This window comes from Alnus glutinosa, chromosome 3 (assembly GCF_958979055.1).
Source record: "Alnus glutinosa chromosome 3, dhAlnGlut1.1, whole genome shotgun sequence".
NCBI classification, from domain to species: domain Eukaryota; kingdom Viridiplantae; phylum Streptophyta; class Magnoliopsida; order Fagales; family Betulaceae; genus Alnus; species Alnus glutinosa.
The window spans coordinates 26570937-26596350 of record NC_084888.1 but is presented as its reverse complement, the minus strand read 5'-3'; the positions used below and the strand labels follow the sequence as shown (position 1 = coordinate 26596350).

The 25414-nt window shown below is 33.9% G+C and overlaps 1 protein-coding gene across 1 annotated transcript; it reads left to right on the top strand.

Moving 5' to 3' along the window:
• The first annotated feature begins 18910 nt into the window (after positions 1–18910).
• On the top strand, positions 18911–19777 carry LOC133864924 (ethylene-responsive transcription factor WIN1-like). The gene is made up of 2 exons (XM_062301365.1): positions 18911–19033; positions 19142–19777. Exons 1-2 carry the CDS (start codon positions 18954–18956, stop codon positions 19617–19619), a joined length of 558 nt encoding a protein of 185 aa, XP_062157349.1. The 5' UTR covers positions 18911–18953; the 3' UTR covers positions 19620–19777.
• The last annotated feature ends 5637 nt before the right edge of the window (positions 19778–25414 follow it).

Sequence of the window (25414 nt, the reverse complement as noted above, 5' to 3'; positions counted from 1 at the left end):
CTCTTTCTTAAGGGTCCATTTGGGTTTACGATTTCAAAAAGTTCGATTCAAAAATAGCAATTTTAAAATGTGTTATATGAAGAAGTGATTTTTAAAAAGGTAGTTAAGCGTTTGGCTAAATTGCAGTTTAGCCTTTAAAATCGCAGATTAACTTTTAAAATTATGGGTTTTTAAAAAAACACTTCATTGTCTGCGATTTAAAAAAACAGTTTTCTGCGTTTTCAAATCTTAATTTTTTAAAAACGCAATTTTCAAACAGTTTATTTTCTACGATTTGGTTTAAAATCGCACTTTTTACTTATGAAATCACAATTCCAAATGCACCTTAAGACTTTTTTTTTTTTTTTAGATAAGATTAATGATTTTAACCCTTAAAAAATTAAACATGAGGTAGTGCGGCTTCTGGCCAAATAAATGCTTTTTTATTTCTGCATTTATTGTAAAGTGCTAAACCAAAATAGAATAAAGTGAAAACAAAGCTGATGGAAAGTTTGAATATGCGATTTTTTTTTTGTTTTGTTTTGTAATTTTTGTAATATTTTTAAAATTATGATTATCTAGAAGAAAAAAAGTAGAAATTTTATATTTAAATAATTATTAGTGTCACTCTTTCAACTTTTTCCTGTCCACAGACCATAATTAATTTTTCAGGACACGTCTTGCATTTCTTGTCAGAGTACTGCCTTCAAACACGGGTTTGCCGACACGAGGATCCAACGGTTCACATTAGGGCCATTGAATGTGACTTTGAAAGATAGGGATAAGGATGGCCCACCTTTTTTTTTTAGAATCGTATATGTGACACGTTAACCAATGGTTACATCCCACGTCGAGATTTTGAATTATTAATCATGAGTAAAGACGTGACTTGACAGGCAGTTTTTTTTTTTTCTTTTTTGCCTTTTTAAAGTTAATTGACAGGCAGGTTTTGGTTGCCTGTTAGGTCCACTTAAATTCAATACTAAATTTTAAGTTTGGTAATTTGAGTTGTCGTGTCAATCCATTTGGTTGACATGTCAACCCGTCAAGTTAGGAATCAAGATCTCCTCAAGTTTTTTATCCGAATTTGATAGAATTCGTGCAGGTAGTTGTGAGTAAGCATTTATGGGATTCACTTGACCGGATAAGCAGTTGGGCAGTCGAACTTTTATTTAGTTAGGTGGATCCCATAAATGCTCACTTACAACTACCTGCCCGAATTCTATCAAATTCGATCAAAGAATTTGAGGGGATCTTAATTATCAAGTTAGTGTGTCAACCCGTTTAGTTAATTTGATAAAAAATATGTTATTAACGCATCATAAATATGTCATAAAAGGGTTGATGGGTCATAAACGTGTCATAAACAGGTTGGTGGGTCATAAACGTGTCATAAACGGGTTGACGGATCATAAACGAGTTATAACCTAAACCCAAACCCTACATATTCTTGTCGTGTTCGTGTCGGATTCGCGGGTCGTGTCAAAATTGCCAAGCCTACTAAATTCCTCTTCTAAAAATTAAAAAAAAAAAAAAAAAATCAATATTAATTTCTTATTCTTTACTTTAAAAAAAAAAATTCAATACTAAAATACAGATTATAATTCTTTTAAATTATTTATTTGAATTTAAAAAAATTCATACAATAATTATAAGAGATCACTTTGCAAAATAATTAAGATGAATGATTTTTTTACCATAAAAAGGAATCGCCCCTCTTTCTCTCACTAACTTTCTTAACAATTTTATCGATTATTTCATAATTATTAACCTCAGTCTTAATATTTTTATTTTTGTTGGTGACGTGAAACTAATCTCCAGCATCGGTCATCATAAGGCGCATTGCGAAAAAGTGCAGCACCACCAGACCCAATTATCGCTCCTCCTAAATAATTCAAATGAACAATCAACAACTTCGATGCATAAATGGGTTGCGGTCTAAAACTCACCTGATTGAATAAGTATTTGAAAGAATCCTACTTCGTGAGCTTGAAACAATCTTATGGCCCCACTCTAAACTATGGATTATATCCTTAATTAGCGTTGAAATCTAACTAAAAACAAATCATAAAATTATTATATACTTGATTACTTGTTAATTACAAACACGGCAACACTATATAGATAATTCTGTGGGACCATCCTTGTCACCTTTCTTCAGTTAAAAAAACCACGCAAACTACCCCACTTAAACGGTTACCAATGATTTATAACTAATACAATATTAGATGCATAAATTATAATACTATTATTTACTAATATGTGCATTCCATTTTTAAAACTATTTTCATTCTTATTATTGAATAAATTAAGATGCATAACTATGTTCTTGATTCGACAAAGAAGTGTTTGATCTTTTATGTTGGAGTCTTTGTCAAGGAACTTATTGAACTGGCCATTTATTTGCCCAATTTTTAAATGCTAGCTTTTATTTTGTAACACGATGTTTGTTTTGGGTCTATATTGAGTTGCTTCGTTCCCTCTTTCGTATTATCTTTTTTTTTTTTTTTTTCTTTTTTTTTTTTCTGTTAAAAACAAAACAAAAAAAAAAAAAAATCACTTATATAAAAAAGAAGAAGCTACAATTAAATTTTTAAATTTTGTCTACCCCCTTTACGATTGTTCGATCTCTTGTAACCTATTTTTCCTTATTTGATTTGATTAAAAAAAATAAAAAAACTTAATTAGAAGAGAAATACAAGCTTTAATGGCATAATGAAAAGCCAAAATAGCTATAATGCCCGACCTTATTTCTAAGAGTATTAGCCGTAGACATCTAACTATTTTTCTTAAATTTAGAGAACAAAACTACTTTTTATTTCTCTATCTAAAAACACATCACGATAACTTCTCTTAATTTTTTTCTAAAGCATTAAAATATTATTTTTTTTACTTTTACTTTATTTTATTTCTGCTCTCTCTTTCTCTCTCTCTCTCTCTCTCTCTCGTCATTGTCCTTGAAGGCAGACACTGAGTCAGCCACTCCTTCCGTCCAAATCAACCTTGTTCAGCTTTTGATGCTCTGATTTTTGAATAAGCCATAGCTGAAGACTGAAGTCTTTTAATTTTGGACTTGCCTCAAAATCTTGAACTTGTCGATGAATAGTACATTGGGAAGCATTGTAGCATTCTTAATGCTTCGGGAATTTGTATAGAATTTGCTGCAGGTGATTTTTTGGAGGGAGAGCCGACGAGGTAGATGAACTGAAATAAGGCTTCAAATGAGACTGTTAAGACCTTTAAGAATGCAAATAGGACCTCTGGAGAAGTAATTGGAGCCTCAGAAGAGGCAGAAAAGGGAGGGGGGAGAGGGTAAAGGGGCAGAGGGGAAGGGGAGGATGGGTTGTCTTTGGGAATTAGGAGAGAGAAGAGAGAGTAGAGAACTGAGAAGCTCTCTTATTTTGTTTATTGGTTCAGTGGATGGACTGCACAACAAAGTAGTAACCCTCTCACCCTCGTCCGTAGATACTGCCAGGGACTTGGGCCAAGCCCCAACTACATTCGCGTGATTATTTTTTTCATTGGGCCTAATCTACAATATTAATTGTGCTGCCATGCACTTGGGCCAAGGGCATCCCATGATTATAAATAAGTGGGCTTAATCTCTCAAACTCTATAAAATATAATTTGGTTTATGATAGCAGAAAATACTAGGCTTCCAACTGTAATATTTGCCTTAGGGGTGAAAAATAAAATAAGAGAAAGAACGGATTGGTTTAATGAAAAGAAACAAGAGGTAAAAAAAAAAAAAATTAAAATTAAAATGATTTTTGTTTCTTTGTGTGTAGATTTGTTGTGATACATGACGATTATACTTGTACAGGCAGACAAATATTAACCGCTTGCATTCACTATCTGCATATGCAAATGCGAATATAGTTAGTAAAAACTATTGCCCGCATATGTAGATGCTGATAATGATTTTAAAATATGTGGATGCGGTTAATCTTTCAGGGCTTTGAGGCTCTCGTTCAACGGCCAGACTACTAGTAATTTTCTGATCCACATAAGTTGGTGGTAGCGGACTAACCGGCTACGTGGATTTTAAATTTATAAGTTTACCACTCGCAATAGTACGTATCGATTGTACTATAGTAAGGGTGATCGAACCACATAGATTATTGGTTGTTTTGCGTAACGGGATATCTAAAGAGTGTATTTAACTTAACTTAAAAATAAAAAACAAAGGCAAAGGTTGTAGAATTGAAGCTACAACAATAAAGTGAATGAATGAAAGCTGAAATTGAAAGCAAACTTAGAAGAAACTTAGGGTATTGATCTTGTCCAATCCTCAACCAATGAAATGCTTAAAGTCTATATGGATCTTCCTAACATGCATGATATGAGCGCGTAATGGGCGTCAACCATTACGATGACCTCGACACGAAAACACTTTTGTTAAGATGAAATCCTAGAGCACCTAGTTTCACATTAAACAACTCCACGTAAAGATTAGTCTATAATTGAAAAATATTTACTCTACCAAAGGTGTGGAGTGACTAATGTTCCCTAACTTACTACTCTAGAACACATCATAATAAGCATACACAATATATAAAAACACTAATTAGGCCACAATGATAAGATATCTAGTTTTGCACCGGTCTATTCCATGTAAAGATTAAACTACAATGGAAAGACATTCTACATTACCAAAGGTATGAAATGACCGGTGCTCCCTAGCATACCCTATAAGGTAACTCTAATAAGTAAACACATATCATGTCAAAAAGAACCATTGCAAAAGACATCGTTCTCTTTCAAGAACGTTGATTTTACTCAAGAAATCTAAGAAAACTCATAGACAAGTTTGACTCTTTTTCATGAATAAATAGATTGGAATCTTGAAAACAAAACATTTTAGCATGGGTTTTGAGATCTTCTAGCCTTTAATAATCATCAAACATATCTAGAAAATCTGAAGAATTTCAAGAACGCTACATGGTTTTTGGAGAGAATTTGGATCAAATCCTAAGAACTAAGTTAGCTAGACATGAAGTAAACTAATCTAAGCATGAAATTAAAGGAAAATAGTAAAAGAACAAGCTAAAATTGACCTAAAACAGTAGATTAAAACTTAAGAAATTCGGATTACAAGCAAAGAAATTAAACCTAAGCTAGAACATGAAGAACAAAGGAAAAACAACAAAGGAAACAAGCTCTCTGGATTTCGGTCCAGAGAGTAGCATCAAAGTAAACTAGAAATAGAAGAAATTAAGTTGAAACACCTGAGCAAATCCGAAATCCCCAAAAGATGCATCTCTAAACCTAAATCCCTTTTCTCATATATATAGATAATTGGATTTTCAAAAGACCATCAAGAATTAATTCTAGCCAAGTATTCAGAGCTGGTCGGCGTCCATTTCTGTCCACAAAATCCAACTTATAATTTGAATTGCATAAAGAATTCAAAAAATCTTGAAATATCTGATCTTCTGGAAGACGGAAAATTCGATCGATCGATTATAAAGTCGATCGATCTAACTTTCGATTGATCTAATTTTATTTCGATCAATCTAAATTTCGATCGATCTCATTTAAAGTCGATCGATCTAATTGCCTTAGCCAATTCTTCAACTCTCAGGAACAATCTCGAACTCTGGAAATGACTAAAATACCTTTGATGTATTTCCAAGTCTAATTCAAGTGTTTTGAATTAGATTTTAATTAAGACCTGAAAATAAGACAAAACACAAAAACTACAACAACACGTTATATATACAACAAGAACTAGGTCTAACAAATGCAAATTAAGGGGTCTTGAATCGATTAATTCAAGACTTATCAGTTGGTTTCTTAAAAATTGTGTAATGTGTGTTGTTGTGCCCAAAACTTTTATTTGGTGTTTGATAAATGCTTGTCTCTCTTAGTGGCAGTGTTGCACACAAATATATGTTGATGTTCATTGTTCGATCTTTTGTATAGTTCATTATTATTATTTTTAAAATTGTTTAAAATAGGCCTTAATCTAGACCCAAATAAAGCTCAAAACACTAAAATAGGCCCAATACTTTATATGCGGATAGTGGGTAATAAACACAATAACCGCGCGAATGCGATTAGTAAAAACATGATGCGAATTCAGAAATCTAAAAGTGATATCCGCATTTTGCGGATGCGGCTGCAAATATTGCAAATAACCAGCATCCACCATCCACATGTACGCCCCCAATGACGATTTTTTAAACGTACGAAAGGATAAATAACAAGGTTACAGGGATTTATTTGTAATTACGATTCATTATTCTCAGAATCATTTTGCACGATATGCATTTGATGATTTTTTCTTATATATGAAAAATTATACTTTGAGTATTACAACTTTTACTATAATCTTCTTATAAAATGATGTAGTAATCTATAATTAGTGAAATAATTTAAAGTTTATGGTTGACAAGTCAGTCATTAACTAATTAAATTTTCAAGTCAAATTTTTTACTTAATCATACACCAATTCTGATAAGAAAACATATAATCAAAATTACAGACCCAACAACACTCTTTTCTTACAGATCGATTCTAGATTGCCTTCGTTAAGTTCTTGGTTGCCTTCCTTAACATTTAATTCTGAAGAATAGTTGATAGTGACTTATTCAATGGTAGTAACTCATCCCATTTTCTCACTTTAACGTTCACTCTTTATTGTGGCAAAGCCTTATGAGGTTCAGTACAAACCTACTTTTAGTAATGGCCAATAATGTATTATAGATTAGGGTAATTGTTCATTATTTAGCAATAATATATATAGAGCATCTAACTAAAAATTATATGGTCTAAATAAATTTAACCTGCATGGTGGTGGAAGGCAGTGGTATATTAACGTCATTATTGCAAATTTTCTTATCCAAGTTTCTAAAGATTTTGAGCTAGTTTGAATTCTTGTTGTGCTCCTTAGATGTTCTATAAAAAGATGTGGGATTGATTCGAGTTCAAATTCAGGCATGGAAAACTTTTAGGACAAAGTTCTTCCACCCAACTACTGGTCCAAAATAATACAGTTCTTGTTAAAATATTGAGGGGTAATTTCATTTTCCTCTTATGAACTACTAGTCATTGTCAATATGCCCCCATGAACTGATACATTTACCAGAAAATAGCATCAAACTACTATTTACTTACCAAAACCTCCTTTTTGTTAGGAAATCTCATTAAATTGGATGGAATATTTTATTTTTAGACATTAAATTTTGATTAAAGACAGAAATACCCTCAAACAATAATTTAATAAGAAATATCAAACCTAAAAATACAAATATATGAAGGAGAAAAAAATTATATACATTTAAAAAAAAAATGAAAAAAAAGAAGAAAAGAAATGGGGTGGCTGCCAAAGGGCAGGGGGTGGCCATGCGGCCATCTCCAGGTTCGGAATTGCTAATAACACCAATTTCAACCAGATTCCAACGTTCACTATCATCTTCTTTTTGTTGCAACTGAGCACTAGCACAAATAATGGTGGTGGGTACGTATTGGGGTTGGAAATTGCTGATACGACTCGTAAACTTGAAAAAATTAGCGGGTTAGGGCTGAAAAGTTTGCTCCGTTTAATTAAATGAGAGTTAGGCTAGTTGAAGTTTACCTATATATAGTCTTATACTCATGCTTCGACATGACTTGAATTATACGCTATATAAAGGTTGATAATTTTTTACATGACCTACAAGCCTGGTATGAGCCCGACACAAAATTAGTGGGTTAAGATTAAAAGATCTAACTGATTTAATTAAATGGGTCGAATTAGGGTTGACCTATATAATTTTTACCTATACTTCGATATAATTCAAATCTTATACACGAACACAAGTTACCGCCCCTCCATACGTACAACATTGCAGCTGAACTTAATTTTGCCAACTTTGAAGTACATGCATGTGCATGCATTGCTATCTCGATCATGCAATAAGGTTAACACATTAGTTTAGTGGTAGCTAAGAAATAGTATATATGGCGTTTTGGCATTTTGGTTCGTTGAGTTTAACCTAATTGCACAAGGAATAAAACTCCTAGTGGCTTGTGATTAAGTGTTAATATAAGACTTGGTTTTAAAGTCATTTTATACCTAGGATTCACACATTTATTTAAAGAGTCTTGTGTATGAGAGTCCACACTTTCAGCCATAATTCAAAATTAAGGAGAAGATTCAAGAGGTCTGGAAAGCAAACCCTAGTCACAATATAGAAAGCCGAAATCAATTTTGAGTTGTAACCCATCAAGGCATGCAACTACTCTTAGTTTCTTACATGTAGTGTTTGCATTTTTCTGATGCAAATTGTATGATTGATTCATACGAGTTCCCAACAATGCCTGGAAATGGGGATGGAGCTTCTTGTTGTAAGTGCCATTTTTTTAGTGCACAAATGTGTTTTGTATTCAAAGCATGAAGTTTACTTGTCATTGCTTGTCCACGTGTTTGTCTTTTATATAAAACACAACTGTTTGTTTTTTAGCGTTATGTTTTTATGTCCACTTATTCATCTTTTATTGACATTAATATTGCAAATAAGTACACTTTGTGTCTCCATCAAGTAGAGGACTTCTTATAGTGACATTACACAATTATGACTAAAGTTCTTTTAATGCATGTTTGGGATTACCATAGGTAACATAGCTTTTGTCTTTAGTTTGTAAAAAAATTAAGAAAAAATATAAAATCAATTTATATTGATTTGCAATTAAGTTCTTTAGGGTATAAAAATTTATTGACAGCTTATTATGGTAAGCAAAATAATAAATAAATAAATAAATAAAGTCCTTGGATCATACTTCTATCCAAAATTTTTATGTAAACCATCAAATGCCACTTCAACACAAATCATATTATAACACGTCACCTACAATTAAAAATATAAAAAGAGTAATGCTACTCTTTACATCCGTTTATCATACTCACATCCATCGGCTGATGTGACATGTTTTAAATGGCTAACACTTTTGTTTCCTTAAGTGGCTAAAACGAGCAGCTACTTAAAACAAGGCACATAAGCCAGTAAAAAACATACGTAATAACACTTACACAGAATATCCTATGGAAAAGATAGTGATTTAAGAACGAAAATACAAGTTGGTTAAGGGTTTTACCCTATGGGGTTCTCTCATTATAAAAAAGAGATCGTATGCAGCAGAAGACTTTACAAAAAAAAAAAACAATAAAGCTACTAAATGAACCGCAGTAGGTAATCACCAAAATTAAACTAAAACATCAAAACATAACATAGATATCCATCCAGTCTTACGATCTAAGACCGATCATGAAGTTGATAGGAATATTACAAGCCCAAATTAAAAGTACTAAAGCTTTGAAATACAAAGATTACTATTATAGAATCCAATTCATAGTAATACTTAATCAACAAATATCAAGGAGATAAACTAAATGAATAATATTGATCATGTCGTGGCACATATCACCATTGTCATGCCACATACCCTTAAGCCACTCGAGGTCTAACTCTTCAAAGATGATCATAGTTATGTCCTCTAAGCGAACAGAGTCTCGTGGGATCCATTATCCTAAAAAAAACCCAACTATAAAACAAAACATGTTTCATAGGTGAAAAAGATATAAGTGAAAGTACACGACTTAATGAGTCATAATACATATGAATGAAACATTATTTATACAGGGAACTCATTTATTAAAAAAAGTTTATAAATTCACACGCAGGATTAAAGTATGATTTTCAGTTTAAAGATCATATGACATGATGATGCAATATCCATATAATACAGAATAATTAAGAGAAGCATGTCATAGTTTAGCTCCATATGACCTATTTGAGTCCTTAACCCTATCCTGCTCTAGTTGGCGCTATCCTGAGGGACCTGTACTGAAATACAAGTGCTCCAGATATTGTCGTATACTGTCATATACTAGTAGCCTGCACAAATTCGACCTTGAGTGGTCCATGCTACTAGCAAAGCCGTAGTGACTCATCCTTTCATGTTGTGCCCGTCACAAACACCCATTTGATCCGAGGCCAAATATGAAAGTAAATTTCTATCATCATAAGGCCAACCATATAATAGTAAGCTCATGACTATTATCTCACACGTTTCGGTGTACCATGTCATGCGATGCAATTTAATTCACAATCTTTTACATGCATGCATTTACAAGCTCATAATTTTCATTATCTTTTTACTCATCAATCTTTTTCACAAAAATAAAGTTCACATTATTTCATTTGAGTTGTAAACATGCACGTTTTATATATTTAAAATATTCATGTCACGTAGAAATGCAAATAACAAGTATTCATGTGAATAAAACTCACCGTCGTTATAATACTCTACTGGGTAATCTTTCTCACTGTCACCAATGCTTGAATTTGTCAAAGGATCCAATATCAAGCATTGATCTAGACGAAAATACCTTAAAAACATAAACTAAGGTGGAAATGGTCATTCTGGCAGATTATCGAATGTTCGGTCACTATGTCGATCGTTCAGCTTGGGCCTTGATCATTTTACATCGATCATTTGGTAAACCTTACCGAACCTTCAGTGATACGCATAACCTCAATTTTTAACAAAGATACAAAATTTTACTAGTTTAACACATCCTAAGGCCTTTTTAGGGTATCAACAACAAATCTAGACCGCAACAAGGACTCCATGCAAAGAAAAGTAAGCCAAAAGATTAAGGAAAGGCTAAACCAAAGAAAAGACATGCATAACAAAATTTAAAAACCCAAAACAACACCCACAACCTAGATTTACTAGATATAGCTCAAGGTTATGGGAACAACACTATCAGAAACTAAAAGAGCTAACAACATTAAACCAACAAAGTGGAAGGTTGGGATGTTACATCTTGAAGGGAATAACCCAAGTTTTCTCCTTGTCTCACTCAAAATTCACACACACTCTCTCTCTCCAGGGTTCTGAGGTGAAAAGGGTGTCCAAAATGAATGTTTTGGACGTAAAGATGAATTTATAGACTTTTTATAACGCCCCCAAAATTAGATAATTATATTCACTTAACTTGGAGTGTTACTCGCAGTGTCATCAACCAATTAAATAGTAATTGGCTAAATTCACTACGATATACTAATAATTAGAGTACATTGTAGCAGAAAACTGAATAAATTGATCTAAGACTTCTAAAAATAAACTTTTAAGACAAAATTATGTATCATCAACCATAGACTCAGAGCCTCCAAACAGACATTGCTATAACAATTAACTACCAATTATCCAACCTAACAATACAAGCCATTTGCTTGGCATTTTTATCTCAGAAAATTTCTCACTCTTTCGCCTCACAACCTATTAATCTGCAAAACACCGAGATATTTTACAAAGGAAGAGAAATAACTGCATAAGTCCACACACGCACACACACATGCGCACACACACATATTTAATGGTAGATATCCTCCATATGGTCTATCCAAACCCTTAACCCCTCATTAATAGATTTGGCGCTGTGCCAAAGGACCTGTAATACAACACCAGTGCCCTAGATATTGTACGAATGCCATTATATTAGCCGCCTAACTGAGTTCGACTTCGGGTGGCCCACACTACTAGCAAAGCTGTAAGCGTGACCACATTTGTACATGGTGCGCCCATTACAAAACAATCATTGGATCCAAGGCCAAAAATAAAAGTAAATCTCTGTGACTATAGGGTCAAACACGTATAATAGTATGCCCATGGCCGTAATACTGTATGTACAGATGTACCATGTCATATGATGCAAAATATTGTTCAATTTTAAGAAAAACATATATCGGCATTTATCCAATTGAAACAATCTAAACATGTTATACAATTAGTAGGCTTAGGACATATCATGCTCAGTCCTTTGACATGTTGCACGTTAAAGTGAAACCAGTTTCTTAAGCATTTACTTACCTCAAATGCTCATCCATAGACTCGGACATCTCGGACTCCCGCTACTGCAAAACATACCCTAATATTAAACATAATATAATGAGAGCTCTAACACATGCACGTGAAAACTCTAATAACAACCTAGATATGCTAATATATTATTAAAACCCTGATTATTCATTTCTGGTCACTGTTAAACGTTTGGTAAAATGCAGTGAACATTCGATGGGTACCAGAATGTATGAAAAACTCAAAGCTCTTACTCATACCATTTTATATCCTAACCAAAGTTCATAATAGCTTTATAAAAGCATGTTAAATCATATCAACGTGTAGGTTTGTCAAAAATAAGGGTAAGCCCCCAACTTCTAGAAAACTATTCCCTTTTAAGAGAGACAAATTATGAATTTTTCAGAGCATGTTTAAGACTCTTAAAAAGCATGATAAATCACATGAGCAAAACACCAACAACATAAAAACGAGTTTAAGGTTTAAATTTTACCTTAATGAAGATTGAACAACACCAAGACCACCTTCTCTCTCTAGGAACTCTCTCAAGAAATGGGGTGGCTAGGATGCATGGGCAATTTGTAAAGTATAAAGGGCGTGGGTGGCTTTTATAGGCATAGTTTGGAGTGCATAAGGTTGAATGATGTGGAAAGTAGGTTAGAATTGCTTTTCAGGTAGGGTTAAACATTCGGTGTACTACTTCGAACATTCGTTGTATTATTGGTCTAATAGTCCTAGGGTTTTTCTGAATAGTCAGAGGTCTACTTCGAACGTTCTAGAGATGCTTCAAACGTTCGATCAAAGCTTAAAATTATTTATTTATTTTGATTTTTAGGAAAAATTATTTTAAGGAACTAGTTGAATAATTTAGCAATACAAGTATATATACTTTATATATAAACATGAGATTTATAGCGGTTAGTTACTTGTTATTTTTATTTTATTATTTTTGGGCTATTACAAATTTCAAGGTCGTCTAATAGGGCTGAGATGTCTAGGTTTTTTTTTTTTTTTTTTTTTTTTTTTTTTTTTCTATTGAAAAAAAAACTGCTAGACACTTATCAAACGTTTAGGATACAATGTCGAACGTTCGGCAGCCTATTCAATTGTTTGGCGCCCAACTCGAACATTTGACGTACCATTAGAATGTTCTTCCTCTCATACCACTTGTTATGAGCCTGGATATTTGATGGTGGGATTTATAATAATATAATGATAAAAGACAATAAAAGATAATAATTTGGCAATTCGAGAAGCCAATCTCTCATTTTCACTCAAACACACGGTAAGAAATGAACATTTGAATAATTTTCTGGTTAATTTACTAACATAAACTGCAGATATAAATACAGACTCTAGCAACACATAACTGACCCACTAACACATAACTAACCCATTACGACACTACTAACATGGTCCACTACTCAGCCCATGTCTTTTGCCCACTACCCATTACATCCACTACACTCTAGAAAGCAATAAACATAACTGCACTGCCACGTGCATTCCCTAAAAACAAACATCAAACACACACAACTAGAAACTAGCCACGATTCACTCCTGTCCTCTAAAAGAAGCCGCATGAACCAATCCTGCTGAGAAGCACGTCTGGGCTCATAACACACCACATCGCCGACCCCGACCCCGACCCCGACCTCGGGCTTCACTGAATCTCTCTTTCCCTCGCCTGATCTCTCTTTCCTTCATCGAGTCTCTCTTTCCCACGTCGGTGTAGATTTGGTCTCTACATTTTTTATTTGGTGAAAATCAGAGGTTTCTCATTACTGTGGGGGACTGGAAATTGGAAATCCTGCCAGGTTTCTCCTTTGACGGCAAAACTTCATCCATGATGGTGGTGGCCTTTGGCGGAATCTGGCAACGGCATGGGGCTGAGGAGGTGTTGGTTTTTTAAGGCCAGTTGGGCTCTTGAAATGGAGAAAGTTTCCTATGATTCGGTGCTTTCATGCATATTCTATTTTAGTATTCTAAATGATGTGTCAACTCTTTATTGAAAGCTGTAAAACATTATTTTTACTGTCCATCCTTATAGAAGGGGCTCTCATTTTAAATATATTTATATTTTTTTATTAAGAGTGACACATGTCATTATTTTATTAGTGCTGATATGAACACTGGTGGAATCCGTCAAGTGTTTTGACAGAATTTGACTGCAAAGACTAAATTGTTATTTTGGTCTACCCTGAAGACTTATGAATTATTTTTTATACCTCAGGAAACAATTTGGAATTTAGGCTAGCTAGAGGGACTGATTTTGCATTTATCCCAAAAAAATAATTTTATTTTTTATTTTTGTATTAATCCACCCCCTTGATTTTATTTTATTTTTTTAAAAAAAATATTTTAGTTTAGTTTTTATTTTATTAACCTTTTATTTTAATTTTAAAGAGAATAAGGGTATTATAGGAATATAATAAGAAAAAAGTGGCATTTTGACATACATCGGTAGTTTGATGTAGGGATGTACACGCGGATGTAGATGATTAATTTCAATATCCGCAGCTGCATCCGCAAAATGCGGATATTACTTTTAGATATCTGCATCCACATCTACATCATATTTGTGCTGACTGCATCCACATGATTATTGCGGTTATTAAATATAGTTATTATCCACTATTCACATATTAGGTAATGAGCATATTTTTGTCTTTCGAACCTTCTTTGGGTTTTTATTAGGGTCTATTTTAAACGATTTTGAAAATAATTTAAGCACATTTTTAGTGTTTTGGGCTTGTTTTAACTTTTCTTAAGCCTTAATCTTGTGAAAATATAATAATTTTACGTTACTTTTGCCTTTTTTTCCCAAGTGTTACACGATAAAGTAACAAAACCAAGCAAACTAATATAAACGTAACCTATACCTTATCGAAGACGACGTCATTTTGGTATTAAATACCAAAATGACGTCGATTTGGTGAATTTATTATATATATATATATATATATATATGGTATGTGGATATGGTTAATAACCACATCTGCATATCCTAAAACCGCTATCCACATTTTTGTATGTGGATAGTAGATGCGGATAGCAGATAGAAGTGATTAATATCCGTCTGCATATACACCAAAAGTTAATATTGGGGCTTTTATATATATTAAAATAATAATAATAATAATAAATAACTTGCTTCTGGTTTTATGACAGTAAAAAAGAAATCCCCGGAGAAAAGAGTAGGGCGGGTGGTATTGGGTATTTATGAACATATGGGAGTTCTACATTCATCGCATTTGCAGACTTGTTCAGTACAATTATTGATTTCCACTCCAGTACGTATATTTAAGCATCTTTCGTAGATGAGAACTAAATGCTCCCACCTTCATGCAATTGATGAGAACTATTGCTCGTACACTAGTATTAATTCTGATACGATAACTTGGCATCTTATAATTGAGCTTAGAATGTTCAGAAGCCATCTTCAAAATTATGAGCAAGTAACAGTTGCACGAGTAACGAGTCACCGTTGCTGTCAAGGGTCCATGATCATGATCAGGAGCAAAGATCGAATACTATACCGATAATTAAATCAATTTTTTTTTCTTCTCATTTTCATTTTAAAAGCAATACCAGAAATAACTTTGGCTAGCTAGATTACGAGAATCCAACTCAACGGAATCATGTAGGAATATTGATCCTTCATGGAGATTGATGTTCTGATGGCTCCCTGATCTTCAATTTTATTTTATTTTATTTTAAAAAAAAAAAAAAAAATCTGAAAAATATCACTTGCATGGAACCTAGCTACTACCTAGCAAGTGTTTTGCTTTTTCAAGTAAAAATATATATTTTCTTTTTAATAGATCAATCATAAGAAAACTAATATTTAATTTAAGAAATTAAATTTCTTTTCTTTTCTTTTATCTCATCTTGTATGTTTGAGAAGATCGATGTAATGATTTTTAAATGTCTCTACTTTTGTTGTTTGGTCAACTATTTTTTTTTCTTCCAAACAATTCATATGATGTCGATCTGAACTTTCCTTTTTGGTTAAAAGTTTAGGATTTCCAAACACCAGTTCATTGTACATATTTCTGGGGATTCCAGAATTGTAAGAAATCTTTAATCTCTTAATAGTCTTGTTAGGATTGTTCAAGAGTCGAATAACCATGATTAGGTTTTCCTTGAAAGGATTCTATCAATTCCATAAAGTTAAAGAAAGCTTGTTTAATTAGCTTCCTCCAACCCATTATTTGCCTTGTAATAGAAACTTTTAAAGCCATTAACTTGAGAAATGACAATCTTTATGAGAGAGAGAGAGAGTGAACGGAGAGATATTAGTAGAGAGATGCGGGTGAGAGAAGAAAATTTTTTGAAAAAGAAAAATTTAAGGCGATGAGACGGGGGCATGACATAGGACAATTTCGTGTCCCTCATGCACGTTTCCCAAAAACAAATTGGAGTAAACAAATGGCATTCTCAACAAGCTATTTAGGGTTTAAACGAGCCGACCTTGAACACACATTTTATAGATCGGCTCTAATTCGAGATCAACTATTTAATTAAGTTTAACTCATATATAATATATATATATAAGGTTATAGTTTATACATATTTTGGTAAATTTAGTGCTATATATAGTTTATATAGGGTTATTATAAATATATAGGTTTATTTTTAAAAACGACTTCACTTGGAGTCATTTTAAAAAAATGGATCCAATTTGAGCAGTTTTTGTTAAAACGGCTTGCGTTTGAACCGTTTTAAAACGGCTTCACTTGAAGGCGTTTTAGTTAAAATGACTCCTAGTGTTAAAACGGCTCAAAAATTCAATTTTTTTGTAGTGTAGTTAGGTTTTTCTGAGAGGATTCGGTCAATTCCATAGAGTTAAAGAAAGCTTGCTTAATTAGCTTCCTCCAACGCATTATATGCCTTGTAATAGAAACCTTTAAAGCCATTAACTTGAGAATGAGAATCTTTATGATGTAAAAATTCCTGGTTGAAAACCTTTAAACAGAACGTACGTATTGTTTAGGTGGTCGTTTGGAGCTGTTGGAGGCTTTTGTTTTTGTTTTACCATAGTTGCTTGTTTAACAGTACTTCTTGAGTACTGGTGATTGGTGAAGGGACACAAAGCAGCCTCAGTCAAAATTTTGTCGGTATTGACATGTGCTGGTTGACTAGTTGAGAAACTTTATGGGGTTGACCGGTTGAGTCATTGATCTCTATATGGGGGGTGGATGGTGAAATTGAGACAAATATTAATGGGCGTTTGGTAAGTTATAGAACAAAACAGCATACTGCTTGTACTGTTTTTGTACCCCTTTTTTTTTAATATATTTTTTTTTATCACCGATTAACATTAAAATATTATCACTTTTTTATTTTTTATATCACATCAATAATTTTTTATTACTATTTAAATAAAAAAATTCATTACAATACAATTTTTTTTTTCACTTTTTTATATAAAATCTTTTATTTTATATCACATAATCACTTTTTACTAATTTCAAAACTAACAACCCACTACTTTATTCTGTTATATACTCTGTTCTACTCTGGTTAAAAAGTCATGCTCCATGTGAAAACTGTGAAAAACTCGAGCCGAGTAATTCTCATTGTCAGCTTGCTTACCCTCAATACCCTAATTATGGTGTACCCATTACATGACTTTTGCTCTCATATCATATGCATGACGTGTCCCAGGACAATGGGTGTGTTTGATATAGATGGTTGAGCTGATTTTTTTTTTTTTTTTTTTTTTTAAGGATAAAAAAGTGAAATATATATATATATTTTGTAGTGATTTTTTATTTTAATAATAATAAAAAAATTATTAATGTGATATAAAAAATGAAAATGTTAATTTTGAAGTTGATTTTTTTTTTTTTAGAAAAAAGTGAAAATAAGTGAAATGAAAAGGAAGTTAGTTACCGAATACACCCGGGCCTTGTTTGGTAAGGGAATGTAAGTTGGAGGTAGTAGTAAGAAGTGATAAATGTGATATAAAGTAAAAAAAATTTGTACAGAAAAGTGAAAAAGTTTTATATTGTAGTGAATTTTTTTATTTAAATTGTAATAAAAAATTATTGATATGATATAAAGTTAGAATATTTTTAAGGTTTATGATCTGTTTGGGAACCTTCAGGTGTTTTTCAAAACCCAGCCAATCGGGTTCAACTCGGTTTTAACCAGAAAAAACACCCGAATTCAAGAGAAAAACGGCTTTACACGTGGGTTCCACTCTACCCGTAAAGCCGGTTTTCAAAAGAACAAAAAAATGCGTGGGCCACCCAAATTATAATTATTTAAATTAAATAATTTTTTTATAATAAATAATTACTATTACACACTACTTTTCATAACACCAATAATTATACACAACTTTTCATACCTCCAATCATTTCCTACTATTAAAAAACACTACTTTTCAATCTTAAAAATCCAACGGCTAAACACAATTTCAAAAAAAAAAAAAAAAAAAAAAAAAAAACTATTCATCACCCAAACACATTTTCTTGTCTCGAAATTTGCAAAAACAATAAGAATTCAATTCTAATTTCAAAAATTCAACATCCAAACAAACAATTAATATTTTTAAAAAAAGTGAAGAGAAGAAAAGAAAATTTTCTCCCCCTTACCAAACAAGCTCTCAATGCTTTCAAGAGTCCATTGGCCGCCACCTTCCCTACATATATAATTTTGCAAAGTTACTTATTAGGGGTTAATAATTTTTGTAATTGTATCTCGAATAATGTTTTCTTTGATACTGTTCCTAAAAGAAGGACCGTTTGGAAAAACTTTCAGCATCTCTCTCTTACTTTTCTTTAAAAAACAATTAATGTTCAAAACATTTAAACTTTTTGTATTCCATCAACTACTTTGTAACAATTTTTTTACAACTTTTTATTTTTTTCGATGTTCTTAACTCAAAAAAAAAATTAAATAAATTTTTTTACTACTTTATATCCCATCAAACACCTTTTATTATTATTTGAAAAAATAAAAACACAACAACTAGTTTATCAAACAGACAACAATATCTACCACGTACCATGATCAACTTAATTTCTATAAATCTCAAGCAGCATTACACCATTCCAAGACGCTTCTACACCTCTCTCCCTCTCCCTCTTTCTCTCTCTGTGACAGGTTTTACATACATGGTACAATCAAAGAAGTTCAGAGGTGTCAGGCAACGGCACTGGGGCTCATGGGTGTCTGAGATCCGCCATCCATTACTGTATATAATTTACAACAAACTCTTGCTCTTGTCTTCTGAAAACTTTTTAACACACGCTTCACAATACCTCTTTGTTTTCTCTTCTTTTTTTCTTCCAATCTGTTGCAGGAAAAGAAGGGTGTGGCTTGGGACATTTGAAACAGCGGAAGAGGCAGCGCGAGCGTACGATGAGGCAGCCATTTTGATGAGTGGCCCCAACGCCAAAACAAACTTCCCAATCGTCACAAATCAAACGGGCAATCATGACCACAACAACAACTCTCCATCGTCTTCCACTCCATTTTCTGCAATACTTAGTGCAAAGCTTCGCAAGTGTTGCAAGTCCCCATCTCCTTCTCTCACTTGCCTGAGGCTCGACACTGAGAATTCCCACATTGGAGTTTGGCATAAACGCGCAGGGCATCGTTCCGACTCTAACTGGGTGATGATGGTTGAGTTGGGAGGGAAGAATGGACAAATAATGGCTGAAGAAAACTTGCCCGTGTCAAGGACAGGAAAAATGGCTGGGCCGGAAGGTGGAGATCTTGGGGTGGATGAGGAGCAGAGGCTTGCATTGCAGATGATTGAGGAACTTCTGAATATATAGAAATTGATCACTTCACGTACACAGGCCGGCAGACCAAAGCGTGGGGGCTTTCATGTGCTCGGTCCTTGACATTTTGTGTCTGTTTGTTCAAAGTAGAGGTTTGTTGCATTAAAATCATGAGGAGGAGGGTATAGTCACCCACATATGTTGATTTAAACTTCCACAGATTTAATTTGTTTGGCTTTATAGGAAGTATTTAATTAGTTATTATAGAAAATTACTTGTAGTATCTTATTTAGCAGTAAACTTAATATGTGGGATATAAAGATAAATAAATTGGGTTTTTATCTAGTTTTTATTTTGTTTTTGTTTTCTTTGATCTTTCTTTCTTTCTTTTTTTAATCCACCTCTATATATATATATATATATCTTCTGTTTCCATGCATGCGTTTGTAGGAACTTTTGGTAAAAGTCTGATCGGTTAGCAATTTAGCATAGAATATTAATTAGTACTACTCATGAGATGAAGCTCTATGAATTAAGATCGATTTTGATATATCATGTTTTTTAACTAAGACCTTTTTTGGATATATGAAATGGTCCGATTTTGTTGCAGAGCGGTGTACTAGGAAGCTAAATTTACAAGCAAAATAATTCACAACTCTTTCACAAATCCAAGAAAAATCAAGAAATTGCAGGAAAACTGATAATAAATAAATAAAAATCAATCTCTGAATGTTTCTTATTGAGAAATTTGAAAAATATGTCAATTCCAGCGGTCAAGCCAACTGTCCTTATTGAGCTTAAATAGAAGTATGGTCGTAACCCTAAAATAAAAAATTACAAAACAACCATTATTGCAACTTTTTGAAATAGATATTTGTATTTTTATTGACGGACCTACAGTTTTAGCATACATAAACTTTAGAATTAATAACTTTTTGTAAACTAAAATGTTTTAGCCATTTGAATAAGCTGTCCAACGCCACCTAGTTTGTCTCCATATGATTTTGGAGTCACAAGATATTGCCATTTTACTGTGATTGATCTCCTCGTAATTAAACTAGTCTGCATCATTCTCCTTAGACTAGAAAGAATTTGTCCTCAAATTTGAAATATCTTTGCCTCGATCTTTTGGATGTCCAGTCAATCCCTTCCACTCCATCCTTCTCAACAGCAAAGTAAGTCGATACCAAAGAGAAATAACTTGGAACTAACCTCAACATGTAGATTTGAAATTCTTCACACCAACATGTAGATTTGACTTTGTTAGCTGGAAGTTTATTCTTCACTGTTTGTCTTGTTTTGGTGCCCCTAGAAAGTATGTTATTTGGGTGAGAGCTTGCATTTCCAGCCCCTCTTTTTCTATTGCCCTTAATGGTTCTTTAGTAGACAATATCCAAGGAAGGAAAGGGCTTAGACAAGGTGATCCGATCTCACCTTATTTGTTTGTGTTGGCCATAGAGGTGTTATCTAGGCTGTTGGCTGAGGCTTCTATGAATGTAGAGCGTTTTAGGTTTCATCCTAAATGCCGGAAGTTGAAGCTCACACACTTATGCTTTGCTGATGATCTCTTGATCTTTTCTGCTGCTGAGCTTGAGTCCATTCGAACTATTCATAGTATTTTAGGTGAGTTTGAAGATCTTTCTGGCCTTAAAGCCAATCCTTCTAAAAGCTCATTCTTCTGTTTGGGGGTATCAAAAGATGATAAAGCTTCTTTATTGGAGGTGCTACAAATGCCAGAGGGATCTCTTCCTGTCCGGTATTTAGGGGTTCCTCTCATTACTAAGCGGTTATCAGCTGTTGATTGTGAGGTTTTAATAGCCCGTATCTCAGGGAGGATTGACTCTTGGTTGGTGAGGCATCTTTCCTTTGCAGGTCCGTTACAATTGATTTCTTCGGTGCTCTTTAGCCTTCAAGTGTATTGGGCTAGAATTTTTATTCTGCCAAAGAAGATCATCCGGCTCCTTGAACAGAAGTTTAATAGATTTCTTTGGTGTGGAAAAGATTCTAAGGCCAAGGCTAAAGGGGCTTGGGATAAGCTATGCTGTCCTAAAACTGAGGGGGGTCTGGGCATTAAGAGGCTTGAAGAATGGAATATGGCTACTATATTGAAGCATATTTGGAGTCTTTTTGCTCAATCCGGATCTCTTTGGGTTGCTTGGGTGCATTCTTATTGGCTTAAGGGGAGTAGCTTGTGGAATATAGCTATCCCCAAAGTGTGTTCTTGGAGCTGGAAAAAACTGTTCAATCTCCGTGAGTTGGCTAAGGAGTTCATCAATTTCAAAGTGGGAGAGGGTCATTCCGTCTTTCTTTGGCTTGATTGTTGGCATCCGGCTGAGAGATTGTTGGACACTTATGGCTAATGTATTGTGTATGACACTGGTAGTAATCTGGATGCCCGTGTTTCCTCGGTTCTTATTGATGGGCGTTGGGTTTGGCCTCCTGCTCGGTCTGATCTCCTTGTGGAGATTCAGAGCCGGTTGTAGGATGTTGCTATTGGGGAAAGAGACATTCCGATATGGAAGACTTCTCGAGGGATCTACTCTTGTTCTGAAACTTGGAATTTTCTGAGGACGAAGTTTACGGAAGTTGCTTGGAGTCATGTGGTCTGGTTTCCCTTGGCAATCCCTAGACATGCATTTCTCTTATGGCTTGTTTTCCGGGCTGCTCTCGTTACCAAGGAGAGAATGTGTTGTTGGGGTTATGAGGGCAACACTTTATGCAGATTCTGTTATGGGGGGCAAGAGTCTATAGATCATCTTTTCTTTCATTGTAGCTTTTGTCGGTGCATTTAGAGAAATTTGATGGCCTTGTGTTTGGTTCAGCGGCCTTTTACCGAATGGGACGATGTTGTGAGTTGGTCGTGTTCCCTTAAAGGCCGTAGCTTGCAGGTTCTAGCCTGTAAGTTGTGCTTGGCGGCTGCTATTTATCATTTGTGGAGGTTAAGGAATGACTTGTGTCATGGGAATACCCTAAGGACCGAAGAAACTCTTGTTTCCCAAATTCAATGGGAAGTGAGAAGTAGACTTTTGTTTCAACGGAAGGGTGGGAGGTCGGCTATGGCCACTCGGCTGATGCATATTTGGAGATTGTAGATGTTTGTAGTTGTTTGAGCTGTTGGTAGATTGCTGGCTGCTTACTGTAAGCTAGTTTGGCTTGTGTTGATTTTGTTTGATGAGATTCCAATTTTAACTGGAGAGATTGTACGTACAGTGTTTGGTTTATAAAGTGTTAGTTCATCCAAAAAAACAAAAAAAAAATAGAGATAAATTAATTTTTACACGCCTTTTATTTATTTTTCTCAACTTACTCTCCATAAAACATTTCCCCAAAAGGCTCAATTATTTTTATTTTCCCCCAACATGTTGTAGCCAACATCAAGATTTGGATTAGGAAAACTTGATACAAAATTTCCAACCCCAAGAAAATCAAAATAATTTATTTTCTCAACATCCCATTAAGATACTTTACTCTTTGGACTTTTGTTAAACACATGGTGGACATCATTCTCTTCAACAATTTTTACAGTATCAACCGTAAAACTTACCTCCTCCAGTAGATCATCTTCATAAAGGTATATGTAACGACTCAGAGAAAAATGCTAGTCATATCTGCGCTATCACTCCAAAAGAACTAATCAATTTGGAGTTTTTCCTAGAATCCCTTATAAAGCTCAATTTCACCTAGTAACTAGGTAATGTGAGACTTAACACTCATAAGTATCTTTATAAACCACTCACTTTATGTGAACTATTCATCTATTCATAATATAGGACCGAAGTGTTACAAACTCTTCCCCTTAAACCCCTGAAGTCCTCATCAGGGCCACGTCATGCGATGCTCCAGTACCACATGACCTGGCGTTACTAGGTGGCTCTAATACCATTTGTAATAACCCAGGAAAAAACACTAGCTATATATGCACTATCACCCCAAAAGGACTAATCAATTTAGAATTTTTCCTAGAATCCCTTATAAAGCCCAGTTTCACCTAATAATTAGGCAATGTGAGACTTAACACCCATGAGTATATTTATAAACCACCCACTTTATGTGAACTATTCATCTCTTCCCAATATGGGACCGGGGTGTTACAGTATATGTCATAGATAGATGGGGAGTCCTAATCTATTGAAGAATCTCACTCAGAACACTCACATTGGATCGTGTATATTTCAATCAAAAATAGATAATCAAAACTCACTTTATCTAGTTTAGCTAATGGGTTTTAAAAGGCACACTCCATCCGATTATCTATTCTTAACTCTATACTCTTTTTTTACTCTTATTTTATTCTTTTTATCTATTTTCTACTTTTTGTCATTTTACTTTTTTTCACTTTTTGTATGTAGAAAACAATAAAATAATGGATAGATTGGTGAATAGTGCAACTCCACATGTAGAGTTGCATTATTCACAAATCTATCAAAACTCTATTTTAGATTTAGGATAGATAATCCAATGGAGGGATGTTTTTGTGAGTTTGTTATCTATTATAGATTTAGAGGGGCTTTTAAATGATCCAATGTGAGTGCTCTTAACAAATGCATATTCCTCTTTGTTGCAGCATGGTGTAGTGGGTTGCTGAATCAACAAGCACAAAACTCACACATTTTCCAAAAAACCAAGAACATTCAAGGAATTGTAGGAAAATAGAAGAAAAATGATGCATGTATTTCTTATTGAATAACTAAGAAAACAACATGGACCGGCAGTCAAACCATCCTAATTAGACATACATAAAAGTAGGGTCATAGCTTGGAAATTAAAAAAAAAAAAATAAAAAAAAATTACAATACTTGTTGCCATCTTGTTCCAACGCAACCACACATCGCGCTTTAGTTCGAATGGCAGTACAAACACTACTATGATCGAAGCTTCTTGAACCACCTTCGAACAAATGTGTAGCGATCAAGACTACCTGGAGCTATTCCTGAAGGATACTTGTGACGTCGTTCGAATGATGTACGATTGGGCTAGCGATCTACGGATTCTGACCAAAACGTTATTCTGCAGTCTCTTTCAACTGCGAATGATGTCGTTTGAACGCCATTTTCACCTCAAATTTCTTCATGTTATTACTGGTTATTTGATCTACATCATCCTCCTTGAGTTTGAGAGATTTCTTCCTTGAATTCGCATCATCATTATAGGAATCACTAGTGTACAGAACTAGATGCTTGGCATTAAACACATCAGACATCTTGATGTGACTTGGAAGGTTCAATCGACAAGCATTACGATTGATATTCTCAAATATCTCCAACAATCCATCTTCCAAGCAGCAAGCTTGTTATATTCTCCCATGGGAAACATATCCTTAGTCAGCACGGCCTACACGAAATTGTCATCTGCATACCCCACAAAACACTACTTATCCGCATTCGCCTTAGACTTACCAATACAACTTTGCAAATTTTAAACAACAGCTTTGTGAACCTTTTGAATTTGAGCAATAAAATCTTCTACTATAGTACTAACCCTCTTCAAATCAGGAACATGAGCCAAATCCAATGATGCACGAAGATTATTCTCATAAACAATGAAGAATGGGCTGAATTCGGTTCTCCAATTTGTAGAACGGTTGTAAGGAACTTGGCCTGAAATCACTTCTTATCCCGAGACTTGAGATGATCACCCACCGAATTCCAAATCAAATCTACCAAAGAATGATTGACATGTACCCTCTGTTTGCCGGTCGGTTTGAAGATGATAAGCATTACTAAAGTCAAGCTTGGTATTGGATAAATGTCACAAGAAGCTCTAAAAGTGACTCAGAAACCTAGTATCTCAATTAGAAACAATGTATAATGACAATTCATGAAGATGATGGACTTCTCAAAAGTACAATT

Coding starts and splice junctions, on each gene's coding strand:
- LOC133864924 (XM_062301365.1), top strand. CDS start 18,954: ATGGTACAATCAAAGAAGTTCAGAGGTGTCAGGCAACGGCACTGGGGC. Junction 19,034..19,141: donor GAGATCCGCCATCCATTACT/GTATATAATTTA, acceptor AATCTGTTGCAG/GAAAAGAAGGGTGTGGCTTG.